At 39.6% G+C, this 24,911-nt stretch overlaps 1 protein-coding gene across 1 annotated transcript in view; it reads right to left on the bottom strand.

Annotated features, from left to right (window-relative positions):
• Positions 1 to 1,282: 1,282 nt before the first annotated feature.
• Positions 1,283 to 24,911, bottom strand: part of ankib1b (ankyrin repeat and IBR domain containing 1b) — a 53,275-nt gene continuing 29,646 nt past the window's right edge. Inside the window, exons 10-20 of the mRNA XM_049480213.1 lie at positions 22,633 to 22,721; positions 21,704 to 21,834; positions 20,403 to 20,537; positions 19,732 to 19,818; positions 18,426 to 18,492; positions 18,179 to 18,324; positions 16,701 to 16,879; positions 14,448 to 14,499; positions 13,819 to 13,930; positions 12,181 to 12,224; positions 1,283 to 11,046 (exon numbers count right to left, since the gene is read on the bottom strand). Coding sequence (XP_049336170.1) covers positions 10,240 to 11,046; positions 12,181 to 12,224; positions 13,819 to 13,930; positions 14,448 to 14,499; positions 16,701 to 16,879; positions 18,179 to 18,324; positions 18,426 to 18,492; positions 19,732 to 19,818; positions 20,403 to 20,537; positions 21,704 to 21,834; positions 22,633 to 22,721 — 1,849 coding nt within the window. The 3' untranslated portion in view covers positions 1,283 to 10,239. The remainder of the gene's footprint in view (positions 11,047 to 12,180; positions 12,225 to 13,818; positions 13,931 to 14,447; positions 14,500 to 16,700; positions 16,880 to 18,178; positions 18,325 to 18,425; positions 18,493 to 19,731; positions 19,819 to 20,402; positions 20,538 to 21,703; positions 21,835 to 22,632; positions 22,722 to 24,911) is intronic.

The following is a 24,911-nucleotide window of genomic DNA, read 5'->3' as shown; positions in this document are numbered from 1 at the left end:
AAAAATAACAAAAATGGAGATACTTATTTTTCATCGGACAGCAACGATATGCTGAATGAAGGACGTTTAGAAGATAGTGTTAAGTGTGGAGGTGTAGAAGTGAGTGAATATGCAGGTGTCATTTTCAATAGCCACCTAATAAAAACTAAAGTTACTGAAGTTTTTAAATAAAATGTTAGAAGGTGAGGAAAATGTATTGTTCTTCGTTTAGGTGTGACTGAGTGTGGGAACATCACGCAGGATGTTCTGCCGACATACTTTAAAGGCCTCTGGAGGAACTTCTTGGTTCTTCCTCTCCAAATGATGTCTGGGGTGGAGCATGCCAGCATGGCCTGCCAGCAGACACACACACACACACACACACACACACACACATTCATAAAAATGTCTGCTGTAATCTAGTGTGCGGTCACTGCCCTCTAGTGGAAACTGTGCTCAGTGTTAAAGTGGAACCCATTTTTGTGCTTCATAAAACAGCAACCTACATTTTTTTTATATACAATACAGAAGCAAAAGTATTATGAATACTACCCTTGACCTTTTTCACATTTTGTTACCTTACACCCAGAGATTTAAATGTACGGTATTGTGATTTTAAGTGGGCCTTTTGGCTGCTTCTCTGAGCAGTTCTATTCTTGCTCGAGCTGTAAGTTTAGGTGAATGGCCATTTCTTGGTCATTTTTTTACTTATTATAAATTATGAAAACCATGTATCATTCGCTTTTCACTTCACAATTATTTTATACTTTTTTGGTTGGTCTATCAGTTTTTTTTATATATAATTTTATTTATAATTTTTATCCATTTTCTTCCCAATTTACAAGGCCAATTACCTAACCCACTTATATAGACTCATTAGGACCCTTACCACTAGTGATGCCCAACACAAGGAGGGTGAGGACTAGCACATGCCTCCATGCCTCCATGTAAAGTCAGCCATCACCTCTTTTTGAACTGCTGTTGATGCAGCATTACCGAGTAGTATTACAGCAGACTCAGAGGAAAGCGCAGCAACGTGGTTCAAATACATAAGCTTACAGATGCCTCGTGCTGATCGACATCACCCTTAGGAGTGATGAGGGGAAAGAGTGCCATCTACCCACCCAGAGAGAGCGAGGACACTTGTGCTTTCTCAGGGCTCCGGCAGCTGATGTCAAGCGTCTATTACAACAGTCTGTGCTTGTAATGTGAAAAAATATGTTTTCCTGGGAATATTTCTCCTGACATGAACATGAAGTTTTCCATAAGCATGAAATAAGGAATTAATATCACACCAACAGCATGATTTTTGACTTGTCTTGACAACTTTATTGAGTTTCACTCAGTTCAGTCAAATTTATTGGCCAAACATCAAACATGGTATTTCCATAGAAAGTGGGAATGTATCAAGTATAAACTCTGAAAGTGCAAAACCGTATCAGGATTAGTTTAACAATAAAAAAACGGCACCGGGTTAGAAAATATGCTTTCTTTAAGTTCTCCACCGACCCGCCTTCATCTGCCTTTCTTTCTTCAGGAGAACCAGACTCTTACACACACACATTCTGATCTAGAACACTGTGTCTCACACACACACAAACAGAACCACGTCAGTTCCTCTAGATCCGGACATGCGAGAAGAGAACCCACTGAGAGTCTCCTCTGTATGGAACCCTCGGAACACTGGGGTCTGTTTCAGTCATCTAGAACATGATCAGAACAGAACCAGAACCCTCGGAACAATCAGTGCATGTATCCCCAACATGTGTGTGTGTGGAAGAGTTCGTAGTTACACATAATTTTTGAGCGTTTCCGATATTTTCAGTACTGTACACTCCAGTTCTCATTAATATTGCACTCTTAAAAACAAACAAAAAATGGTTCTATGAGCGATGCCATAGAACATAGGTTCTAAAGCAAGTCCTTGAGTACAGCGTACAGTGTTCTGTACTGTATTTAATCTGGTTAAATTTGTTTAGTTTCAAAAACACATATCTTGTGTTTGTAGATTTCTGGGAATGATGATTCTGACTAGTCAATCCGATTTACGTAGCACTGACCACAGTTTAGCCAGCTTGGCTTAGTTTAGCTTAGCTTAGCTCAGCTTAGTGTAGCTTAGCTTAGCTTGGCTGTTATGTTCTGTCAAGTTCTACTAATAGATATGTGCTGCTTAGAGGCTTTGTGTGCATTCACACATCCACTGTTTTTAAATGTTATCATGTGATTTTTGTGATAATTATTTTTTTTTCTCTGGTGCATTATACAAACTGAGTTTACTGACAAGGCAACACAGTAAACTCAGATTGTATAATGCTACCTAACCTAGCTAAGAGACCTAGCTATCATATTAGTGTCCACCGGTAGAGAAACTACACATAAAACCTACAAATATTTATTTCATTAGCTTAGCTACCCAGCTAACAGGTTAGCGCACATCCCACCAGTAGAGAATTCACAAATACAGCAGCTTCTTTTTATTTAATCAGTTAGCCATATGGCTATTTATTGGATATAGCTACAGCGTTTAGCACTGGAGGCTTATTTACGGGTTTAGCAGAGCGCACTGAAAAACACAGCCCCCAAAACACAAGGACATTTGGGATTAAAAAACTGTAATTTTAGTGAAACATGGAATTACATGGGTAATATCAGGTAACTTCCCACTCTGGCTTGTAGACGCTACCAATACGCTATTCATTATCTTTTTCCAAACCCACTCATTATTTAGGGGTGCTGGAAGTTAATTATGTAATTTGCACTACTCTAATGGAAATATAATTATTCATTATTAATTCAGTGCTTGCTAACAGACACTGTTATATCAGAGCTTTATTTGAAACATGTTTTAAAATGTTTTTTTTTCTTTCTTTTCCAGAGGAAGGTTAGATTACACAGATGTTTTATATCGGAGGTACTGTTTTTTTAATATTCAAAAGAAGACACATTCTTCTTGAAGATGAGCATTTGTACCATCCAGAGTTTAGAGTGGGCACAAACACCCTTACAGGCACCTTATAAAATTGAATCCATGTTGTTCAGAAAACCGTTGCTCCTTTTAAATAAGAACAGATAACGTTACCTCAAATTTATCAGGGCAATCCTTCCTCTGTGGTCTGTTTTAAAACACGTTTCAAACTGTTTAAACTCTGCTTAAAAAAAAAGATAATAGTGAATGGCACATTGGTGCCATCTAAAGGCCAGAGTTGGTAATTTGTAGGCAACAAACACCTGAGATTATTTTTTTCTAACGCATTATCCCAAAATATTTATCCCAAGATAATTAAAATGTCCCCTCATGTCCTTTCAGGGGGGTTGTAGGAATTTAAATCGGTTTGAAAAGAGCGTAGTGAAAAATGTTAAGTACAAACTTTTGTCAAATAGCCCACCTCTGTCTTCATGAAAATAAAGAGCACCATAACAAATGGCATACTTATACTAAGGTTTTACTACTCAGTGACTCCTCAGTCGAGTTATCGTCACTTTAACTTCAAGAAGGTGGCCCCCAGAGAACTACCTGAAGGTACTGTATGTACTGTTTAAACAGTGTTTTAAATAAACTAGCTGTGCACTAGTTTATTTAAAACTAATTTTAATAGTGTCCCATTTTAAATGTCAGGGCCTCAGAATTCTAAATATGAAGTGTGGAGCTACTTTGAGCTTGTTAATGGTGTAATAATGTTGATTTCTTTACATGGGCAACCCTATACCCATAAGTTTGAAAACAATGCGAGCATTGGGAGCATCAGCTAAAAGCGAAGTATTTCAGAATGCAGGGGGTGAGCTGAATGAAGTTGAGCTATTCGCTAAAAGTTTATACTAAAATCATGTTTTACTACACCCCAATTCTAATTCACACCAGATTTCTTCTTTAAGGTTTTTATTGGTGCTAATTTGTTAGCGGTGTAGCTAGAAGGGATTTAAATTCAAACTGAGCTAAGCTTGCCATTTAGAACTGCACAGGTTGTGGTAGTGCTACCAGCTAGCCAGTCACATACTAAGGATTTGGTCCTTAAATTGTAATGTGTTATGAATCGGTCTATATATACACTGCCTGACCAAAAAAAAAAAGTCTCCACCTGGATTTAAGTAAGTAAATGATGTGGGGTTGGTTGATGCTGCAGTTGGTCTGCAGGTTTAGGTTCAGCAACTGTATGTGCTGAAAGAATGAGGTCAGCTGACTACCTGAATATACTGAATATAGACTAGGTTATTCCATCAATATATTTTTTCTTCCCTGATGGCGCGGCTATATTCCAAGATAACAATGCCAGGATTCATGGGGCTGGAATTGTGAAAGAGTGATTCAGGGAGCATAGATTCTTCACCACAGAGTCCAGATCTTAACCTCATTGAGAATCTTTGGGATGTGCTGGATGGAGAAGTGATGCTTTGTGCAGTGGTCAGACTCTACCATCATCAATGGTGGTAATGATCTTGGTGAAAAATTAATGCAACACTGGATTGAAATAAATCTTGTGGGGCAATACAACCTTTTTTTTTGTTTTTTGCTGAAGATTTTTTTTTTTTGGCCAGGCATTAAATGATTGGCCTTGACAGATTTACAGACCCCCAGTTATGAGCTGTTGTCCTGCAACATGGTGTCCAGACCAATCAACTATTTATCATTTTTTTCATGCATTTGATCAAAATGTAATGTTCTATGGCATCGAGAGAACTTGTTACAGTACAATATTAATGATAATGGAGTGTACAGCAAATTACAATTCTGGAAATGTTCTATACAGATACAGTATATAGCATTGAATATATAGTTATTATACACTATATATGTGTATATATAGTATTACTCTGAGTTGAAGGTTTCAATGAGTCAGTCTTGACTTGAGTCAAGTTTAGAAGATTTGGCTGATTTGGTGTTTATAGAAATACATGCCCATAAAAAAAAAATCTATAATAATTATTATTATAATACTAATATAACAAAAAGAAAAGTATTAATTGTTGAAATGGCTGTTAACGATTATCACCTCAGTAGTCACGATTAATTAGTATAAAGCGCGTATTTAAAAGTGGCACTGTAAAAGGACTGTCGAAACAGAACTAGACGAAACATTGGCTTTTTTTTATACATTATCAATTATTTCATTTGTTTTATATGAAAGACATTCAATTTCAAATAAATAGAAAATCAATTGTACAATATATTAATCAGGTCTGGCGTTTTACACACTGAATGAAGCACGATGGCGTCACATACTGTACACACACCCAGCTCACTGAATCGGCGGTGGAGTTAGTACGATTGGAGGAGGTGCGTGGGAACCCGGCGAGGAACCCAGTGGCGCTCATAATAAATGCTTTAGAAAAACGCTTCAGAGTCGAGCTAAAGGGTGGCAGAGAGGATATATATAAAAAACATGTGGTTAAAAACACTGCGTCCGGAGGCCGGTGCTCCAGAGATGTGGCAATAAATAGGAGAGAACTCACAGAAAAGGCACTGTGATGAGTTTGCGTAGAGTTAGATAGAACCGCTTTAACCATAAAACAAAAACAAAAAAACACACTGCAGAACATCACCTTCACGTCACACTCCATCTCATCCAACAGTGGCGTATTACACTAGAGATATACGTGCTGTTAACTATACGTTTACGTACACACAATGGCTGCCTTGCGTTACCTGCGTCTTTTTGGGGTTTTTTTTGTGTGTGGGTTGTGCACAAATTCAGGAATTAACATATTACATAAGCGAGGTGCAGTACACACCACACCACTAGGGGGCAGTGCAGCAATTTGCAGTTCCTAAAACGACCCGCATCTGTATGATGTGTCCTCACCAGAGATCAGCATTATGGGTAGGACAATATATCGATATGGCGATATATCGTATAGTTTCAATTGTACTGTATTGATTTGTGGCGTCAATGAATGTTATGAATAAGTTTATTGCAACATAGGCACTCTAAACTCCCTAAAAGTCTACCTATAATTAGTGATGTATTAAAGATACTGCTTCATTACTTCACCTAGTGGCGTTATAATCAAATGAATTGGGTAAACCTGCGGTGAAAAATACTGGTTGTTAAATTCTGACACCAATAAATCCACAATTTAATTGTCTACAGTAACACAGATTCTGAAGATAATACAGTAATAATATCGCAAAATCATAGTATCGTGATGTAATCATCATAATGGGCAACATAACGTTATATAATATTATAAGATGCCCTGTTATTCCCATCAATAATCAGCATTGTTTTATTTTATCAACATTAAAAGTTGACGTGGAATGGCAAAATTAAACACATACTGGAAACATAGCAGGGATGAAGCGCCCTCTAGTGCAAGTATCCAGTGCAGCACACGTGCGAGAGTTTAAACAGTTACATTCACAACGCAGCCGGCTGTCAACGTGAGAGCATAGCCAAACAGCAAGTATATCAGCCTTACAGTGATCAGCTTTACCGAGAAAAAGGATCACAACTCAGCTCGCAACTTACACTTTCTTTCACCACCATCTTTAACCATCATCACAATCACCAGAATCTTCCTTACCTCACAATTAGCCAGAGTGAGGAGTACTCCACCCTAATCTCCACCTGCCAAACCTGCAGCGTACAGCCCATTACCACAAACACTGTTCACTAAAAACTCATCATTCATTGATTTACCCTCTTCAAAACTGCCTACGGACCCCGACTCTATACCACCTTATAACACTGTAAATACTATTATGTTATATACTATTATATATATATATTTAATCTCATCGCTAATAGTGAAAGTCAATGGCCAGAACGAGGAATTATATAATATAAATACATAATAGAACAAAATTGCTTAAATCCCCTAAAAACTCATTTGTATATATTAAATGTTTTTGTATGACTTTTATTTTGTAGCTTTGGCAGCTGCTCAGACTCAAAGAGAGGGCGGGGCTGCGTTAGAATTGTGATTGGTCAGGGGCTTTCCCAGGGGTTTTCAGCAACCATTATACACTATATAACATTAAATATTTAAACCCTTCTTCTTTATCCTAGTACAGAGAAATGCTGTTATATAACTGTATATATGCTATTATATTTCACATACTATCATTTACAGTATGTATCACATTTCCCTGGATTTAGGAAAAGGACAAAACACCTTCTGAAGCATACTTACATATATATAATCATATTATGCTTTTTTAAAATGGAAAAATATAAAAATATACCCGCCCATTGAATATTATATAGAGAGTAGAAAAACTACAAAACTGCCCATTTACTTAATTTTCATACATTTCCTACCAATATTCTGCAAAATACCATTCAAAATAGCAGGTAACAGTGGTTGGTAATGAACTGTGAGCTGCAGACACAACAGAGAGAGATTAAACACTCACATTTTTTTTTTTAGAATTTCTCTAATACTGCCCACAGGGTTTAAAGGAAGGGGGTGGTGTTTGTAAAGGGGCTGCTTTAGACCTCAGCAGCAGGCACAGTCATCACACTGTCCGCTGGCATCGCGTCAGCTCTCGCCAGCGTTTATGGCACCTACAGTAACACCCACATCCAGATAAAGCGCATCTTGCAGGCCACACAGGACATTCAAACTAGCCTAGCCTAGCCTAGCCTAGCCATGGCTACACATGCTCTTGTTGTGTACAGTAGATTTTTTTTTTTTTTTGTGAAAGATAATCAAACAGGAGTAGTGCACCAAGGCTAATCTCTCTCTAGCTAAACTATTTACCCCCTGCCATCAACTACATACAGCCATCTATCCTTCTGTTTTTATCAGCCGTCTCTCTCTCTCTCCTCCTCCTGTTAATTGTCCCACATCAAAGAACACATCACACACCTCCGAAGCACATCAAAGTAGACCCCGCAGCGCGAGACGACAGACAAGCTTCAATACTTACGTTTTTAGTTTTCTTAAAATACAGTTTCTGCAATTTCTATTCGTCTGACTACGCAACTTATATTACCTTTCTCCTCTCACCTTAAAGGGGAGTTCATTTCAAAATTCTCTGCATAAATAAACAGTTCTTCTTTGGAGTAGAGTTTGGAGGTGGGTTTGGTGTGAAATTCTAGCTTAATTCTATGTCAATCTTAAACAATAATGTCAGTATAGTGTAGTAGTGTAGAGTGATGGTGAGTAAATGTACTACTTCATCAGAGTTTTGAGAGTTTGAGATTTTGGCTTTAAAATTTAAAATCTTTAAACTGAAGGAGGGATACATGCAAGTGGATGCAGCAAGAAATAGTCCCTGAAGAAAACTGACTAGTTGGTTTAGATAGTATGTAACATAAAATATTAGGGGTGTTACGGTACAGAAAAATCACGGTTCAGTTCACACGTTTTCGGTACGGTTGGTGGAAAAAATAAAGAGGCTGGGCATTCTGTATAGCCTTACCTGTATTAACTTTATAATAACAATGATTCTTCATTATAATCATGTTTTGTTTTTTGGGATGGAATGTTGTAACGGGGTTTGAGCACATTTATTAAATGCTTGAAACCAGGGTTCTCTCATACTGTCAACATGAGAGGCTCCATCTTTTGGATCTTGATGGAAAAAATAATGAGCCTGATTTTGGAGCTTTATTAAGAACAAAAACAACAGCATTACTTTAATTAATGCTTAAACTACAAATATTTTTCCTAAGCATATTATTTGATGCATTTCAGTGTTTGGGTTCTTTTTTAAGAGATATCAGCATTAAACTGTCAAAATTTAATTATATTAGTGGTGTTCAATTAATGAATTAACAATTAATTAAAATCATGATAAAAAAAAATTATGGAATTTCCCAGTGCGAGAGAGAGACTTCATGAGTGAGAGAGAGAGAGAGAGAGAGAGAGACTTCATAAGTGAGAGTGAGAGAGAGAGAGAGAGAGAGAGAGTGCAAGAGAGAGACTTCATAAGTGAGAGAGAGACAGGGAGAGAGAGACTTCATAAGTGTGTGAGAGAGAGAGAGAGAGAGAGAGAGAGAGGGAGAGAGAGAGACTTCATAAGTGAGAGTGAGAGTGAAAGAGAGAGAGAGAGAGAGAGTGCAAGAGAGAGACTTCATAAGTGAGAGAGAGACAGGGAGAGAGAGACTTCATAAGTGTGAGAGAGAGAGAGAGAGAGAGAGGGAGAGAGAGAGACTTCATAAGTGAGAGTGAGAGTGAAAGAGAGAGAGAGAGAGAGAGAGAGAGTGCAAGAGAGAGACTTCATAAGTGAGAGTGCGAGAGAGAGAGAGAGAGAGAGTGCAAGAGAGAGACTTCATAAGTGAGAGTGAGAGAGAGAGAGAGAGAGAGAGAGAGAGAGACAGGGAGAGAGAGAGAGAGAGAGACAGGGAGAGAGAGAGAGAGAGAGAGAGAGAGACAGGGAGAGAGAGAGAGAGAGAGAGAGAGAGAGTGCGAGAGAGAGACTTCATAAGTGAGAGAGAGACAGAGAGAGAGAGACTTCATAAGTGAGAGAGAGAGAGGGAGAGAGAGAGAGAGAGAGAGAGAGTGCGAGAGAGAGACTTCATGAGTGAGAGTGAGAGAGAGAGAGAGTGCAAGAGAGAGACTTCATAAGTGAGAGAGAGAGAGACAGGGAGAGAGAGAGAGAGACAGGGAGAGAGAGAGAGAGAGTGCGAGAGATTGACTTCATAGGTGAGAGAGAGACAGGGAGAGAGAGACAGGAAGATAGAGAGAAATACAGGGAGAGAGAAAGAGACGGGAAGAGAGAGAGAGACAGGCAGAGAGACACAGTACGAGTGAATTATTTGTGTTTCTGCGTTCTCTGCTTGTGTGTTCCAGCCTGTTTCCAGTCAGAGCTAAACTTCTCAGGACAGGCTATGGGCTAAGTCAGTAGCGAGTTGCTAATAGCAACAGTGCTACAGCTACACTGTCCAGGTGCAACACTTCATTAGTTCCGCATTACGTTGATTGGTTCCATAAGTCTCATATAGACTGCCTGTAGCGTGTATTCTGAATGCGTTTGCGTGAACCGAACCCTGACCCCCGTACCGTGAAGGTTCGTAAAGAATACACATACCTTTACACCCCTATAAAATATATATTTTATATTTGTGTTGTACTTTCTGTAAGGATCTGGTTCCGTTAACCAAAAAAGTTGTTTTGTTTAATTGTCTAGAAAAAAATCAAGCACAGTTTCAAACCAAACCCGCACTCTGAACAGCTCACCTCTAACAGTGAAGAGAATTATGCAGAGGATTCTGAAAGAATAACTGGTGGATTCCCCCTTTCTTTTTTTTCTGACTTGGCTACTTCACATCAAAAGTGGTTTGGCAGCTCCGCGGTTCAGGACGAGGGGTCCTGAATTCATACAAGATGCACCTGACCCTCCCACTCAGAGGAGCTACTGCTGGGCTGGTCGGGGTCCGAGTTACATTTAGGGGTTTCAGACTGTTGAGGGGGAGGCGTGTCCAGGTCCTCGCTCATCTGAGCCACCAGAGCCGACGGTGCTGATGGCAGATCCACGGTCACCAGGTTCAGCTGAGTGGGTCTGTTGGGTTCTCGCTCTTCAGTGCTGCAAAATTCACTGACCACGCCCCCGTCGCCCTCTGGAGGCCACTGCTGGAACAGGTTTTCCCCGGGCTGCTCCGGGGCCTGGCTGCTGAACTCCAGGTCTGAGGGAGCGGCCGGGGGAACCAGACTGATGTTCTGAGGGTTCATATCATGGAACCAGGCCATGATGTTCCCCAGCAGGTTAGCGTTATCAGCAGGATCCATGTCAGTGGTCTCCATTTGTCCAGGCGGAGGTGGGAACGGGCCTCCGGTGGGCTCGTGGGCAGGATTAGGATTGGGATTAGGATTGGGATTGCCCAGATTGTTAAAGCACTGTGGAACGTTCTGGCCGCTCATATTGCCCAGCTTCTTCAGGCTATCTCCAACCTCCAGCAGCTCGGAGCTGCTCAGGGCAGCGCGGGGGACGTCCACTCCGTGCAGCAGCGGGTCCAGCCTGGAGGGCAGAGACGTACCGATGGCTCCCATGGACGCCTCGTGGGCCAGCATCTCCTGAGCGTCCACTCCTCCCCCTCCAGCAACAGCAGCCAGCCCGGACTCCTGCAGGGAAAGCTGGATGGCCAGCAGGATGTTTGGGTCATCTTCATCCAAGGAGCTGTGAGGCTGCAGGACCAACACAACAGAAGTTACTATGATGATCTGTGACTGAGATTTAGGTACACATCTTCTCAGCTGTGTTGAGTATGGGGGATTGAGTGTGACGGGGTCGAGTGTTTCAGAGTTGAGTGTGATAGATTCAAGTGTGTGACGGGGTTGAGTGTGGCGGGGCTGAGTGTGGCGGGGCTGAGTGTGGCGGGGCTGAGTGTGGCGGGGCTGAGTGTGGCGGGGCTGAGTGTGGCGGGGCTGAGTGTGAGACGGGGTTGAGTGTGACGGGTTCGAGTGTGTGACGGGTTCGAGTGTGTGACGGGTTCGAGTGTGTGACGGGTTCGAGTGTGTGACGGGTTCGAGTGTGTGACGGGTTCGAGTGTGTGACGGGTTCGAGTGTGTGACGTTGGTGAGTGTGGCGGGGCTTAGTGTGGCGGGTTCGAGTGTGTGACGGGGTTGAGAGTGTGACGGGGTTGAGAGTGTGATGGGGTTGAGAGTGTGATGGGGTTGAGTGTGTGATGGGGTTGAGTGTGACAGGTATGAGTGTGTGACGGGGTTGAATGTGTGACGGGTTCGAGTGTGTAACGGGGTTGAGTGTGACTGGTTTGAGTCTGTGATGGGGTTGAGTGTGTGACGGGGTCAAGTTTGACGGGGTCGAGTTTGACGGGGTTGAGTATGATGGGGTTGAGTGTCACGGGGTTGAGTGTCACGGGGTTGAGTGCGACAGAGTTGAATGTTGAGTGTGATGGGGTTGAATTGTTTAGCTAATCTTACCCATAATCCATATTTATCTAAGACAATGGCATTACATGGTATTTAATACATTTAGAATTTTAAATTTACTGCAGCATATCATTTTTATCATTTATTATTGTAAAAGTGTTAAACAGCTGAAACTGAAAATCTCCAGCCGACAATAATATTCATGAAATTTAGAGAGCGCCACCAACTGTACCCACCCTGAGAGAACATGATCAATTATGCTCTCTCGGACTCTGGCTGCTGGTGGACAAGCAGAATGACTCGAGATTCAAACCAGTTATTCACAGTGACGGCACTCATTCTGCTAGACCACTGAAACACTTTTCAGACAGATCTGTCAGATGGTGTGTGTGAAGCTAAATGCTTTGTAATGATGTATGGTGGTCTTACCATAGGCAGGCCTGGTCTCTGACTACACCCCACCAGCTCTGAATCTGCATAGAGGACAAAAAAAAATATACAAAAACAGACCATAATAATAAACAATGGATCTGAAAAATAATATGCCAGTTGTTGTTTTTCATAGCTTGCCTTATGTATTTTATTTATTTATTTTTATTTTTACTCTTTTATTCTAATACTATACAGTATATGATACTATAAACCATCCACATTATTCTGCATGATTTAATTTTGAGTTAGATCTTCCGGTGTTCCGGTTCCGGTGATAATAAACAGACAGAATAAGTAATATAATACTCAGTCAGTTACAGAACATCACAGTAACTGGAAGAAAAGAAGAATTTAGCTTGAAGAACAGACTTATCAACACAGTGTTACCAACACAACAGAAAAGAGTAAATTAGCTACCTAACTATGTGGTGTCCTTACATATATTCTAAATAGCTGTGAATAAGGTTTAAATATGATGTTTTACTGTTGGGTTAGCATATCTAGCTACTTTATGATCAGAGTCCACAGCAGTAGAGACTTTAGACCGCATCACAAATGCAGAAGAACTCTAGAAAGTGTGTGCGGCAGAATAAAATGGACATGAGCTGTAGGAGTGATTCATGTATAAAATTCTCACTAATGAAATACAAGGTAATGAAATACAAATACTTTTTTATCTTACTTAAGTAGAAATTTATAAGGGTTATCTATACTTTACTGGAGTAATTATTATGTTTCAGACGACTTTATATTTCTATTTCTTACATTTTCACACAATTTTCTGAACTTTCTACTCCTTACATTAAAAAAAACCTCATTATTCCTATTTTATTACAGCTTGTTTTCATTCCAGCTTCTCTTCATTAAATAAAACCCCTATCCAGATAAATCTCTTCATCCAGATATAGTGAATCTGATTGTGGTTGGAATTAGATTCACTATATCCACTATATTCACTATCCCCCCTACCCCACACCACAACCCCACCCCCATCCACACACACACACACACACTCCCCCCCACACACACACTCCAGCAAGAACATAGCAGACTTATGTGGTCTAGTCTGAAGATGATCTGTGCAGAGACTAAAGAGAACTTCAGACAAACTCCAGTCCAACTAAGCTTCTTTAATATATTTACATTCTACTAAATAGAATACATTCATATACAATCAGCATATATGTAGCTGAAACACTAGCGAGCCTGGTGCATCCCAAGTTTATCAACATTAACATTTTAATAGAACATTATAGTCATTATCGCTTTTAGAAAAATGTGTTGGGGGGGGGGTAGTTCACTATAGAACCTCGTGGAGAAGTCTAAGCTTTTGTTTGTAATGCCATTTTTTTCCCCCTTACATTATTTTTACTTTTTTATACTTTAAGTAGTTTTAAACCAGTACTTTTACTTGAGTAAAAAGCCTGAGTTGATACTTAGTCTAGTATCTAATATTGTACCTGAGAAATGAATGTGAATACTTTTCACACTTTTGAGAAGGGCACAGACATCATCCTGCCATGTCCTAAAATAAGAGTTCTAGTCTGGAAATGACTGAGAGATATGATAATTTTACTCATCAGGATAAAGATGAGTGTTAAGTGTGCAGGAGGTTCAGTAGCAAAGCTGCTGTACCTAAAGCTCCGGGGTTGTGATCATCAGAGTCTGGCGTGTTGCTCCTCAGGCTGGACATGTCTCCACGGCGGCGCTGCCGGTGTCTGCGGCGGTACTGAAACTCAGCATACTCCTACAACACAGCAAAACACCCAATTTCCATTCGTCTCTTTCTAAGTAAATAATTGCTGTTTGCTATTGTTTTTCTATTTTACTCTGATAAAAACACTGATACAGGGAGGAACAGCAGCAGGAGCTCCTCAGATAAAGCGCTGTTCTCATTTTTCTCCATGCAGGACAGCGAGTTTGACTTCACAGACCTGAGCTACCATTACTTTAGTGTATTATCTTGTTAGGCTAACTGCCTAGCGTTAGCTAGCGAGCTGTATCTGCTTCTTTTGTGGTGCTGTTCCGTACGGCGCTCCACAGCGGCATGGCAGTATGTGAAAAATGCATACTGGTTTTAATTTCCCCTTCCCAGCAATACTGGTAGCAATACCATACATACTACTTTACAGATTGCAAAAGAGGGCAAAGCTCTACACAACATGTGAAGAACAATTAGTGAAAGATGTAAAAAAAACAAGATAAAAAGAGCTCATAAATTACTTATACAGTATATTAAAACAAAAACCAAAAGTAAGACGTACCTCTGGAGATGCGAAGCCCAAGTACTCCCAGTCCCACGTCCCCCCAGCAAAACTGTAAACACAGTAGAACAAGCTAACAGGTCAATGCTAGGAGGTTAATGTGCTGTTCCAAGTGGTTGCAGTGGTATTTCAGTTGATTGCCATTGGTTCCATTGGGTTCCATTGGTTTCTGTTATGTTGCTAAGCAGTTGTACTGCTATGCTGCCTAAGGTAGCAGCTAGGATGTTTGTAGCATGGTGCTGCTGCCATGTTGCAGTTGGTAGAGTGCTGTGAAAAGGTACTTGTCTCTACTTTCTGGTAGGGAGCAGAATTCATGGTTCCATCTATTACAGCAGGTTGTCCATGTTCTGAAACAGTGAAGTAGCCCCAGAGCATCACACTACCACCACCATGTTTAACCATGTTTTACGTTCAGTATGATGATCCTTTTCTGAAATGATGTATTAGTTTTATGCCAAACATAACGGTACACACACCTTCCAAAGGTTTCACTTTTGTCTCATCAGCCAACAAAATATCTTCCCAAAGTTCTGGGGATCAACAAGATGTTTGTAGGTAAATGTGAGATGGGTCGTTGTGTTCTTTTTGATCAGCAGTGTTTTTTGATTTGGAATTCTCCCATAAAAACTATTTTCACCCAGTCTTTTTCTTATTTTTGAATCAAGAACACTGAGTTTAACTGTAGCAAGTGAGACATGCAGTTCTTTAGATGTTGTTCTGGTTTCTTCTGCAACCTCCTGGATGAGTTGTTCATGCCCTTTTGGAGTAATTTCGATAGGCCAGTCACTCCTGGGAAGGTCCGATGGAGTCCCAAATCTTTAGAAATTACTTTGTAACCTTTTCTTAACTGATAGACTTGTCAATGTTCTCTTATCTGTTCACGAATTTCTTCAGATTAGGGAATAACGTGTTACTTTTTGAGACCTTTTAGCTGCTTCATGTTGTCAGACAGGTTTTATTTAAGTGATTTCTTGATTTTACAGGTCAGGCAGTAATCAGGCCCAATTGTGACTAGTGAAATTGAACTCAGCTTTCCAAACATTATGGGTAATCACAGGTCATTTTTAGGAGATATACACATAGTGCAAGGTTGGTTTGGATTGCTTTCCCCCCTTAATAAATAAAATTATCATTTAAAAACTTTAAAATCATTTAAAAAAATTTTTTTTGATACTGAAATGTGTTTGATAATCTAAAAAATGTAAGTATCACAAAAAAAAATAAAAAACAATAGAAATCTGTAGAGGGGCAAATACTTTTTCACAGCATCATACAGGGGTTGGACAATAAAACTGAAACACTTGTTTTAGACCACAATAATTTATTGTCCTGACGGACAGTTCTGGTGGAAACAGGAGAGTTGAGATGCACATTGAATTCTGTCGTGATTTGATCAGCCGTGGTTTTATGTTTTTTTTAATACAATCCGGGTTAGCACCCGAACATCCCTTTCAGAGAGCTTCCTCTTACAGCGTCCACAGTTAATCCTGTTGGATGTGGTTGGTCTTTCTTGTATTATGCTGACATTACCCTGGATACCGTGGCTCTTGATACATCACAAAGACTTGCTGTCTTGGTCACAGATGTGCCAGCAAGACTTGCACCAACAATTTGCCCTCTTTTGAACTCTGGTATATCACCCATAATGTTGTTTGCATTGCAATATTTTGAGCAAAACTGTGCTCTTCCCCTGCTATTTGAACCTTCACACTCTGCTCTTACTGGTGCAAAGTGAAATTAATGAAGATATTCCACCAGGCTGCTCCAATTTAGCCATGAAACCTCCCACACTAAAATGACAGGTGTTTCAGTTTCATTGTCCAACCCCTGTATGTTGTTTGATTATTGCTATGATGTTGCTATGTGGTGTATCAGATGATCATTACTATGTTTGTAAGTAATTGGTTGCTGGACGGTTACTAAGGTGCTGCTGAGAAGAGGGTAAGCTGTATCTGAGAATACTAATCTGCTGCTAGATGGTCCTGAAGCAGCAAAGCAGCCCCAGACCATCACACTACCAGCACCATGTTTTACGTTCAGTATGATGATCTTTTTCTGAAAGATGTAACGACATAAAACTAAAACATAATGCTAGTCAAGGAGGTTGAAAAGTGGTTACTGTGTTGTCTCTAGGTGTTCGTTTTTGCACTTAACAATGTAGCAAAGTTAAAATTAGAGTTAATCCTACGCAGCTCGGGTGAAAGTAATGGTCACTACCTGTAAAGGTGTGGAGCTCAGGTGTGCTGGTTTTACCTGCGGCGAGGGGCTTCAGGTGAGTCGTTGGGTGCCACCCCTCGAGCTACGGAGGCCAGGAACTCCTGCCTCTTCTGCTGCACCAGGCAGGCGGCCCGAATGATCTTATGGCGGGGGGTGCGGAGGTAAGGCCTGTTCACCTTTTGGGCAAGATCCTCCGTCACCATCTCCAGGTCAGTCTGGAAAAACACGAGCCGGATATGTACTCTTTACGTTCATAGGTAGACAATGAGAGGGTCTGGAACTGTACGCCTACATATAGGCCCAATAATATCACAATAAGACTTACAACTGCTTGCGAAAGTATTCATACCCCTTGAACTTGTTCACATCTTTTTTTTACCTTACAACCAAAAACTTTAATTTAATTGATAGACCAACACAAAGTAGCACATCATTTTGAAAAGAAATGAAAATAATGCATGTTTTTTCAAAATTTAATTAAATTTAAATCTGAAAAGTGTGACGTGCAAAAGTATTAAACACCATGTTGGAACTTTCAGTGATCAGTATGAGAGGGTGTGAGAGCTGTACTACAAATTTGAACACACCTGCTCCCTATGCACACCTGAGATCTAATAGTAACACTAACAAATCACATGACATTTTGGAGGGAAAATTACAAGCAGTGCTCAATTTGGACATTTAGGGGTGTGGTCTCTTAGTGGTGTACTCACTTTTGTTGCCTTTGGTTTAGACATTAATGGCTGTATTTTGAGTTATTTTGAATGAAGAATAAATTTAAACTGTTATATAAAAGCTGCACACAGACTACTACTTTTTATTGTGTCAAAGTGTAATTTTGTCAGTGTTGTCCCATGAAAAGATATATTACACTGTATGTGTGTGAATATATATTAAAAATGATCCAAGAATCCAAATCCAGGAACCCTAAAAACAGTTTCTAAGGAGTTTTAGAGGAGACTTAAAGGCGAGAGTGTTTTTATTTTAATGATTTATGTTAAATACTACTTTTTAAATATGAATATTTTAATATTTTAATATATCATTGCTCTTTAAATTAGTTATTGCATTTTATTAAAGGGATTATTGCCCCCTTTTTTAATCCCACAGTTGGGATATTCAGTATCACATGCTGTCACAAGTTTGAACACAACTTCTCATTTAACAAAACATATTCTGGTTTGTTAAACACTTTTTGTTTACTAAATAATTCTGCACGTGTTCCTGTATAGCTTTTTAGTCTTAATCTTAGTCGTCAACATTACAATATAATATGTTTTTTTTTAAAGAAAGAAAATTGTTCAATTATTTTGAAATTGCAATAAAATAATTTATAAAAAAAAATCCTGGCACAATATATTGTCCATAAAAAAAAACAGTAATCATAACATGCCTAACTACTCATTGTACTTGTATGTTTCTGATTCAATGGCTATACAATCAATTTCAAGCAATGTTTCCATTATTTTGTCCAGCCCTATCTACGCAGAGTTAGAGCTCTAGGCGTGACCCACCTGCATAAGTTCAAATATCTCTCTCTTTGTGCTTTTAGGCTCCAGAAAGAAACCGTAGGGATAAGAGCACTTGAGGATGCGGCGAGTCTTGAGAAGCTCGTGGACTGCGTCTTCGATAAACGTGGTGTCTGGAGGACCTCCTTCTCCTGCAATGAAAGAGTTAAAATGTCCTCATTCTGCATCCAGCAGGAATCACCTCTGATTTTGATCTGATCTGACTTGATAACACTCAGACATAAATTCTTACTTCCACTCAGCACTTTACTCAGCTGCTCCATCTTGTCTTTGGCAGTTTTGAGGAGACGGTCTTCCAGCTGCAGGAGACAGTGAGACAGGACAGTTTATTAGTATTATTGTTATAATTTATTTTTTTTATATATCACTTATTCTCCCTAATATGAAAAGTTAGTTGCGAAAACCTGTTATTAGGACTCTATCACTACTAATGCTCTTAATGCTAGGAGAATAAAGATTTTCCAACTGCTGCTGATGCAGAATCGCTAAAGGAAAGCGCTGCGTCCCAGTTCTGATACATCAGCTAACAGATGCCTGTGCTGACCAATATTACAGTATGAGTGATAAAAGAAGATGAAGGAAGCACCTCTTACTGTACTCACCCAGAGAGAGCATGACCTACTGTACTCTCTCAGACTCTGGCTGCTGATGGAGAAACTGCTTGACCCAGGGTTCTAACAAGCGATACTTATTTCACAGTTGGGGGAGTTATGTTTAAATAAATGCTTTACGGTAGGGCTGGGCAAAATATGGAGATTTAAAAATTAAAATATATTTTTAATATATTTCGAGATAAAAAAATACTAAGTTCCAGTGAGCTCCAGCAGTTTTCCCCAGTGTCTTTGCACAGCCAATTACCCAACCCACTCATTAAGAATCCCCCTGTAACCAGTAATGCCCCAACACACCAGGAGGGAAAATACTAACACATGCTTCCTCTGATACATGTGAAGTCAGCCACCGCTTCTTTTCGAGCTGCTGTTGATGCAGCATTGTCGAGTAACCAGCGCTCTCGGAGGAAAGCGCAGAGACTTGGTTCTGATACATCAGCTCACAGACGCCCTGTGCTGTGGACATCATCCTTTAGTGATGTGAGGAGAGAGCGCCATCTACCCAACCGTAGGGAGCAGGGCCAATTTTGCTCCCTCTGAGTGCTGGTGGCAAAGCTGCTTGAGCAGGGGGTTTGACCTCCGTGCTTTAGACCGCTGGACCACTCGGCACCCTCCTTCCCACACTTTAAACCGACGGGTATGAGAATCTCTGGTAAGATGGCGGAATAAGCGACCAAAGAAACCCACCAATGTAATTAAGTATTTTCCTTACGGCACTTTAATACTGTGGTTTAATGTGTAGTTTTAATGTTTTATGTCCGAATTCTAATGGTGCAACAGATGGCAGGGGTTGCAGCATTTAAGGCGGAATGGACAATAATAATTCATTTCTGCATTCAGTCCTGTGAAACACATGTTGTCATGATTGGCATGTGCTGGCATGTAAAACACATCTCAGTGAGGGTAAAGCTGACCAGGGTAATTTACCTCATAGCTGTGTTCATGGTTCTTGAAGCGGGTATAGTAGTGCATAAATCGATCCAGTTCCTGGTAGCTCTTGTGCTTCTTCTCAGCCTGGATTTAAAAATGCAAACAAGAAGTTAACCTGAGAATGACATTGAAGATCAGGAAAAAATTAACAGACCACTTCTCTCATTTTATCATTTACAGGTATATGGTGGAGTATTATACATTGTAAGTTCATATTCATTTAGAATTTAGAAACAACAATACTAATGTTTAAATTCAGTAAGAGTTCAGAAATCAATATTTGGTGGAATAACCCTGATTGGTAGTCACAGCTTTCATGCTTTCTCTTGGCATGCTCTCCACCAGTCTTTCACACTGCTTTTGGGTGACCTTATAAAACAGCTTTGTTTGCTGGATTGTAATCATCCATCTTTCTCTTACATTACATTTTAGATGTTTTCAATGGGGTTGAGGTCTGGAGATTAGACTGGCCATGACAGGGTCTTGATCTGGTGGTCCACCTCCTCATCCACAATTACATTATCCCACCCCCACCCCTTATAAACTAACCTGTACCAATATGGCTTAAGCTGATATTACGACCCCATCAGTATAACTAAATTTGTTGTTTTAATGAGTGTTTTTTTTATGTTTCCAGTCAAAAAGCTGAATGGTATACAGAACAGTACCTCCACAGTCATCTCTTTAGACTGCTCCTCCACCTGCTGGATCACCTCGTAGCGAGTGCAGCGGTAATACCCTCCCGTAGACGAGCTGTGCTTCTTCCACTCCTCCAGACAAATCCAGCAGAAGTCATACTTACACTGTACACACACACACACACACACACATATTAATTTAGCTTAGTAAAACAATTATAATCGCCAGTTAGCCGTTAGCCAGCTCTGCTGTGGCTAATCTGTTAGCATAAGCTTCATAATAAAGGTTCTCAGGGCAGATTGTATTAATGAAAAGATGTATATTAAAGTTATACAGTTTTTACAGCATCTGATACTGACTGATGTTCATTACAGGAAGCTGCCGCCAGTTCACTGCATTCAAGCTGAGCACAAAGGGCAGAACACTATAGACTACTGTAGGCTGGCAGTGCCAGTGTGTGATGATGTAGCTACATCACAGGTGTTAGCTTTAATACTCTTCATATCTACATCACAATTATATCGTATTGACCGAAATGAAAAAAATATTGTGACAAATCTAAATAAATTTCATCCATCTTGTCCAGCCCTAGTGGATCAGCTCTATTTGTCTATTGTTCGATAAGTAAATTACATCAATGTCAGAACAAATACTGATATAGAATCGTATTGGTCCCATCTCTTATTGTGGAATCATCAAGATCTCTAATTTAACCTCTCATACAAAGTAACTGCAGTGCAGAGTAAAAGATGCAAAGCATTCAGATCTGAAATAATGCAAAGAAAACAATCATTTTCAAAACATTTTAATTTAGAAACAACAATACTAATGATTTAACTCAGGAAGAGTTCAGAAATCAATATTTGGTGGAATAACCATGACTTTTAATGACAGCTTTCCATCAGCTCTCCACCAGTCTTTCACGCTGCTTTTGGGTGATCTTATAAAACTTCAGGCGGTTAAGATTTGTTTGATCTTAACGGGTGATCATTCTTCCTGATTACATTTTAGAGGTTTCCAATGAGGTTCAGGTCTGGAGATTGGACTGGCCATGACAGGGTCTTGATCTGGTGGTCTTTCATCCACAATTACATTACCCCACCCCCCTTATAAACTAACCTGTCCCAATATGGCTTAAGCTGCTATGACTGTAAGGTAATATAAGGGGTGTTGCAATGTTTTCCTCTAATTTATCTTTGGAGAATGAGCATTTTTTCTGGACAGTGAAGAGAGACGGTGGAGGTATGTCCTGCACCTTTAAGCAGAAAGTGAGACAGTGGGAAAGAAAGAAAGAGAGAGGTAGAGAGAGCGAGGTAGAGAGAGAGAGCACCTTGGCGCACTGCATGTGGTTGCAGCCCTCGTTCTTCTGAATGGGTGATTTGCAGTTTGCACAGGGTTTGGAGTTGGTTAGTAACCACAGGCAGTTGGCAGCATCTTCATACGCCACGCTCACCCCTGCCACTGCAGCACACACACACACACACACACAAAAACACACACACACTCAGTTCAGAGTGCCCACAACTCAAGCTACATTAACACAACAGATAAAAGTCATCCAAATCAGATTTCCAACCAAATCCAACATTTATTTCTGACTGTTCACACTACCTTTTAAAAGTGACTCATATCATATTCATCTGAACAGTCCGTGTTTTTTTGTAACCGAGGCACATGCGATAAAGAGAGTGCCCTAATTGCAACCTCTCCATGTTTTAAAGAAATAGCTAAACTCAGCCAGAATAGGAAGCTACTGCAGTGTCAAATACAAATGAAAAACTAAATTACGTTCCTCAACAATAAGCCCAGCTGGAAACACTGGAACTCCTTGATAGCTCCTCTGATGCTGGAGAAGGTGAAACCGAAACTTCACATGAAGCGCAGCCCTTCAGTGCAGGAGCCTCAGTTTAGGAGTCACAGACCAATGTTTGCTATTGATCACACTAAAAGACAGCCTAAACAGCCTAAAATAAACATCTGATTTGATTTTTTTTTATCTGATTTTGGCTGCTGCAAGAATGCAACCGAAAGGATGTTAATGAAAATATGAATAAATATCTAATAATCCATGTGATAATCATGACATGCATATAATCAATCCATTTTTAGATGCATTATAGATATAGATTACCTTAGAACATTTCAGATGCTTTAACTACATTAACTGCAATAATGATGAATTAATAACACATGGATGGATAAATGAATGACTGTGTGGAGAAAGGTGTGAAGCAAACAGTGTGTGGTGAAATCTCTTACGTTCTTGTGGCTTCATGTCAGAAACTTTCTGTAACCACATCTTCCACGTCTGACAGTCACAGGGTTCATGAGCCTCTCCCTGACACTCCCTGTACAACAAAACACAAAACACACCATAAATCACACCACAACACACAACTACTGCACACAAGCTTCAACTGTGGATTCATTTATGGAATAGACAGGTATTGGGTATGGATGAGTATTGGCTCTAGATGGGTATTGGGTACAGATGTTTATTGGGTATGGACAGGAATTAGGTATGAACAGGTATTTGGTATGGACGTTTATTGGGTATTGACGGGTATTGGGTACAGACAAGTATTGGGCACGGACAGGTATTTAGTATGAACAGGTATTTGGCACATATGGGTGATGATATGGACGTTTATTGGGTATGGACAGGTATTTGGTATGAACAGGTATTTGGTACAGATGGATGTTGGTAAGCACGGGTATTGGGCACAGACAGGTATTTGGACGGGTATTGGGTATAGATGGGTATTGGGTATAGATGGGTATTGGGTATAGATGGGTATTGATATGGACGGGAATTTGATACAGACGGGTATTGGGTATAGATGAGTATTGAGTATAGACGTTTATTGGGTATGGACAGGAATTTGGTATAAAATGGTATTTGGTAGAGATGGGTGTTGGTAGGGACTTTTATTGGGTATGGACATGTATTGGGTACGGGCAGGTATTTGGTATGGACGGGTATTTGGCACAGATGGTTGTTAGTATGGACGTTAATTGGGTATGGACGGGTATGAGTAGGCTTTCATGGCTTTATTACATTTTTGCTGCTTAATAAAGCCATTGATTGTCGATACGATATGAAAACTTGTCACAATGTGATAAAATATCATATTTCCCAGCTTTACTTTGATCAGAAATCACAGTACTCAGCATGGAAGAGTATTTAAACAGTACTTTTAAGGAACTACTGCAACTAAAACTGTAATCACATCAAATGACAAATAACACATACTGTGTACAGTAAAAAAAAAAATAATAATAATATTATGATATAATATTTTTACCATATCACCCAGCCGTTGCATTCGTATGGATGAGGCTGAGTTATATTTTAATCTCCATTACAAAAAATGGAAAATGGCAACTGAAATAATAGCCACTCTATTAACATTCTGGGCGTGCACATCTAAGAGAATCGTTTTGGCCAACTACGAATGCATTAAGTAATTTTTGATGCATTTTTGCCTTACAGCTTTTAAACTTAGCCTTTCTCACATGCTGAAAAGAATAAAGTGAAGAAAAACCTCAGATTACTCAACGGTCTGAGTTCAGGGGTCTAAAAACAGAACAGAGTTTACTGCAGTCATTCCCCAACAGGCCGTCTAGACTGAAAAGTAGGTCACAACAATTAAGTAAAATTATATGATAACCACATCTTTCAACAGATGAGCTCAGAATGAGTGAACACAAGCCCGACAGCTAAATTTTGAACAGCGAGGAAAAGGCAACAGCAAATACAAACCAAACTACTTGCCTGTAGTTTATTACATGACTGTTATTTAATGCTTTTTTTCACAATCAAATTAGGAAAAGTGATAGGCGCACGTAATAGAAAACTAAATTTTTCATCTGAATGAGAATAGATGCATATGCAGTGTTGTACACACATTCTGCTTCTGAATATATATATATATATATATATATATATATATATATATATATATATAAAATGTTAGGAAATTGTCATTACAAAACTCTGCAGTTGACTTTTCTCTTGAAACGAGGGAGACAGGAAGACAGTGAGAAGAAAGACGAGAGAAAGATGAATTAAAGTAGCTAACATTAAAGTAGATATGTTTTACAGTTTAAAAGAACCTTTACAATGTAACATAAAGCAAATTTTCAAATTTGTCAAATTTTCCTTTAATAAATACAATTATAATTTAAAAAGTTTGATAATCTGAAAAATATTAGTATGAAAACATTGTAAAAACAAAAGAAATCTGTAGAGGGGCAAATAATTTTTCACACCACTGTATAGGTACAGAATAAGTGTGGATGGGTATAGATGAGTGCAGATAAGTAGAGTATAACAGTATTTACAGTAACGTGTGTGTGTTAAATAATGATGCACTGTTAATGTAAAATGCTGTGTTGTGTAATGTTGTGGTGCTGCTGGTACAGTCATTCAGTCAGAGCTGTGAGCAGAGCATAAACACTGACAGCATATGGAGGCAGAAAATAGAGTCAGGAGTGCACTGGGGTGTAATGTGGATCCCTGGCACAGTCAGTACTAC

This window comes from Astyanax mexicanus, chromosome 6, assembly GCF_023375975.1.
Source record: "Astyanax mexicanus isolate ESR-SI-001 chromosome 6, AstMex3_surface, whole genome shotgun sequence".
Taxonomy (NCBI): Eukaryota; Metazoa; Chordata; class Actinopteri; order Characiformes; family Acestrorhamphidae; genus Astyanax; species Astyanax mexicanus.
The sequence above is the reverse complement of the archived record's forward strand: the minus strand, read 5'-3'. Positions and strand labels throughout refer to the sequence as shown.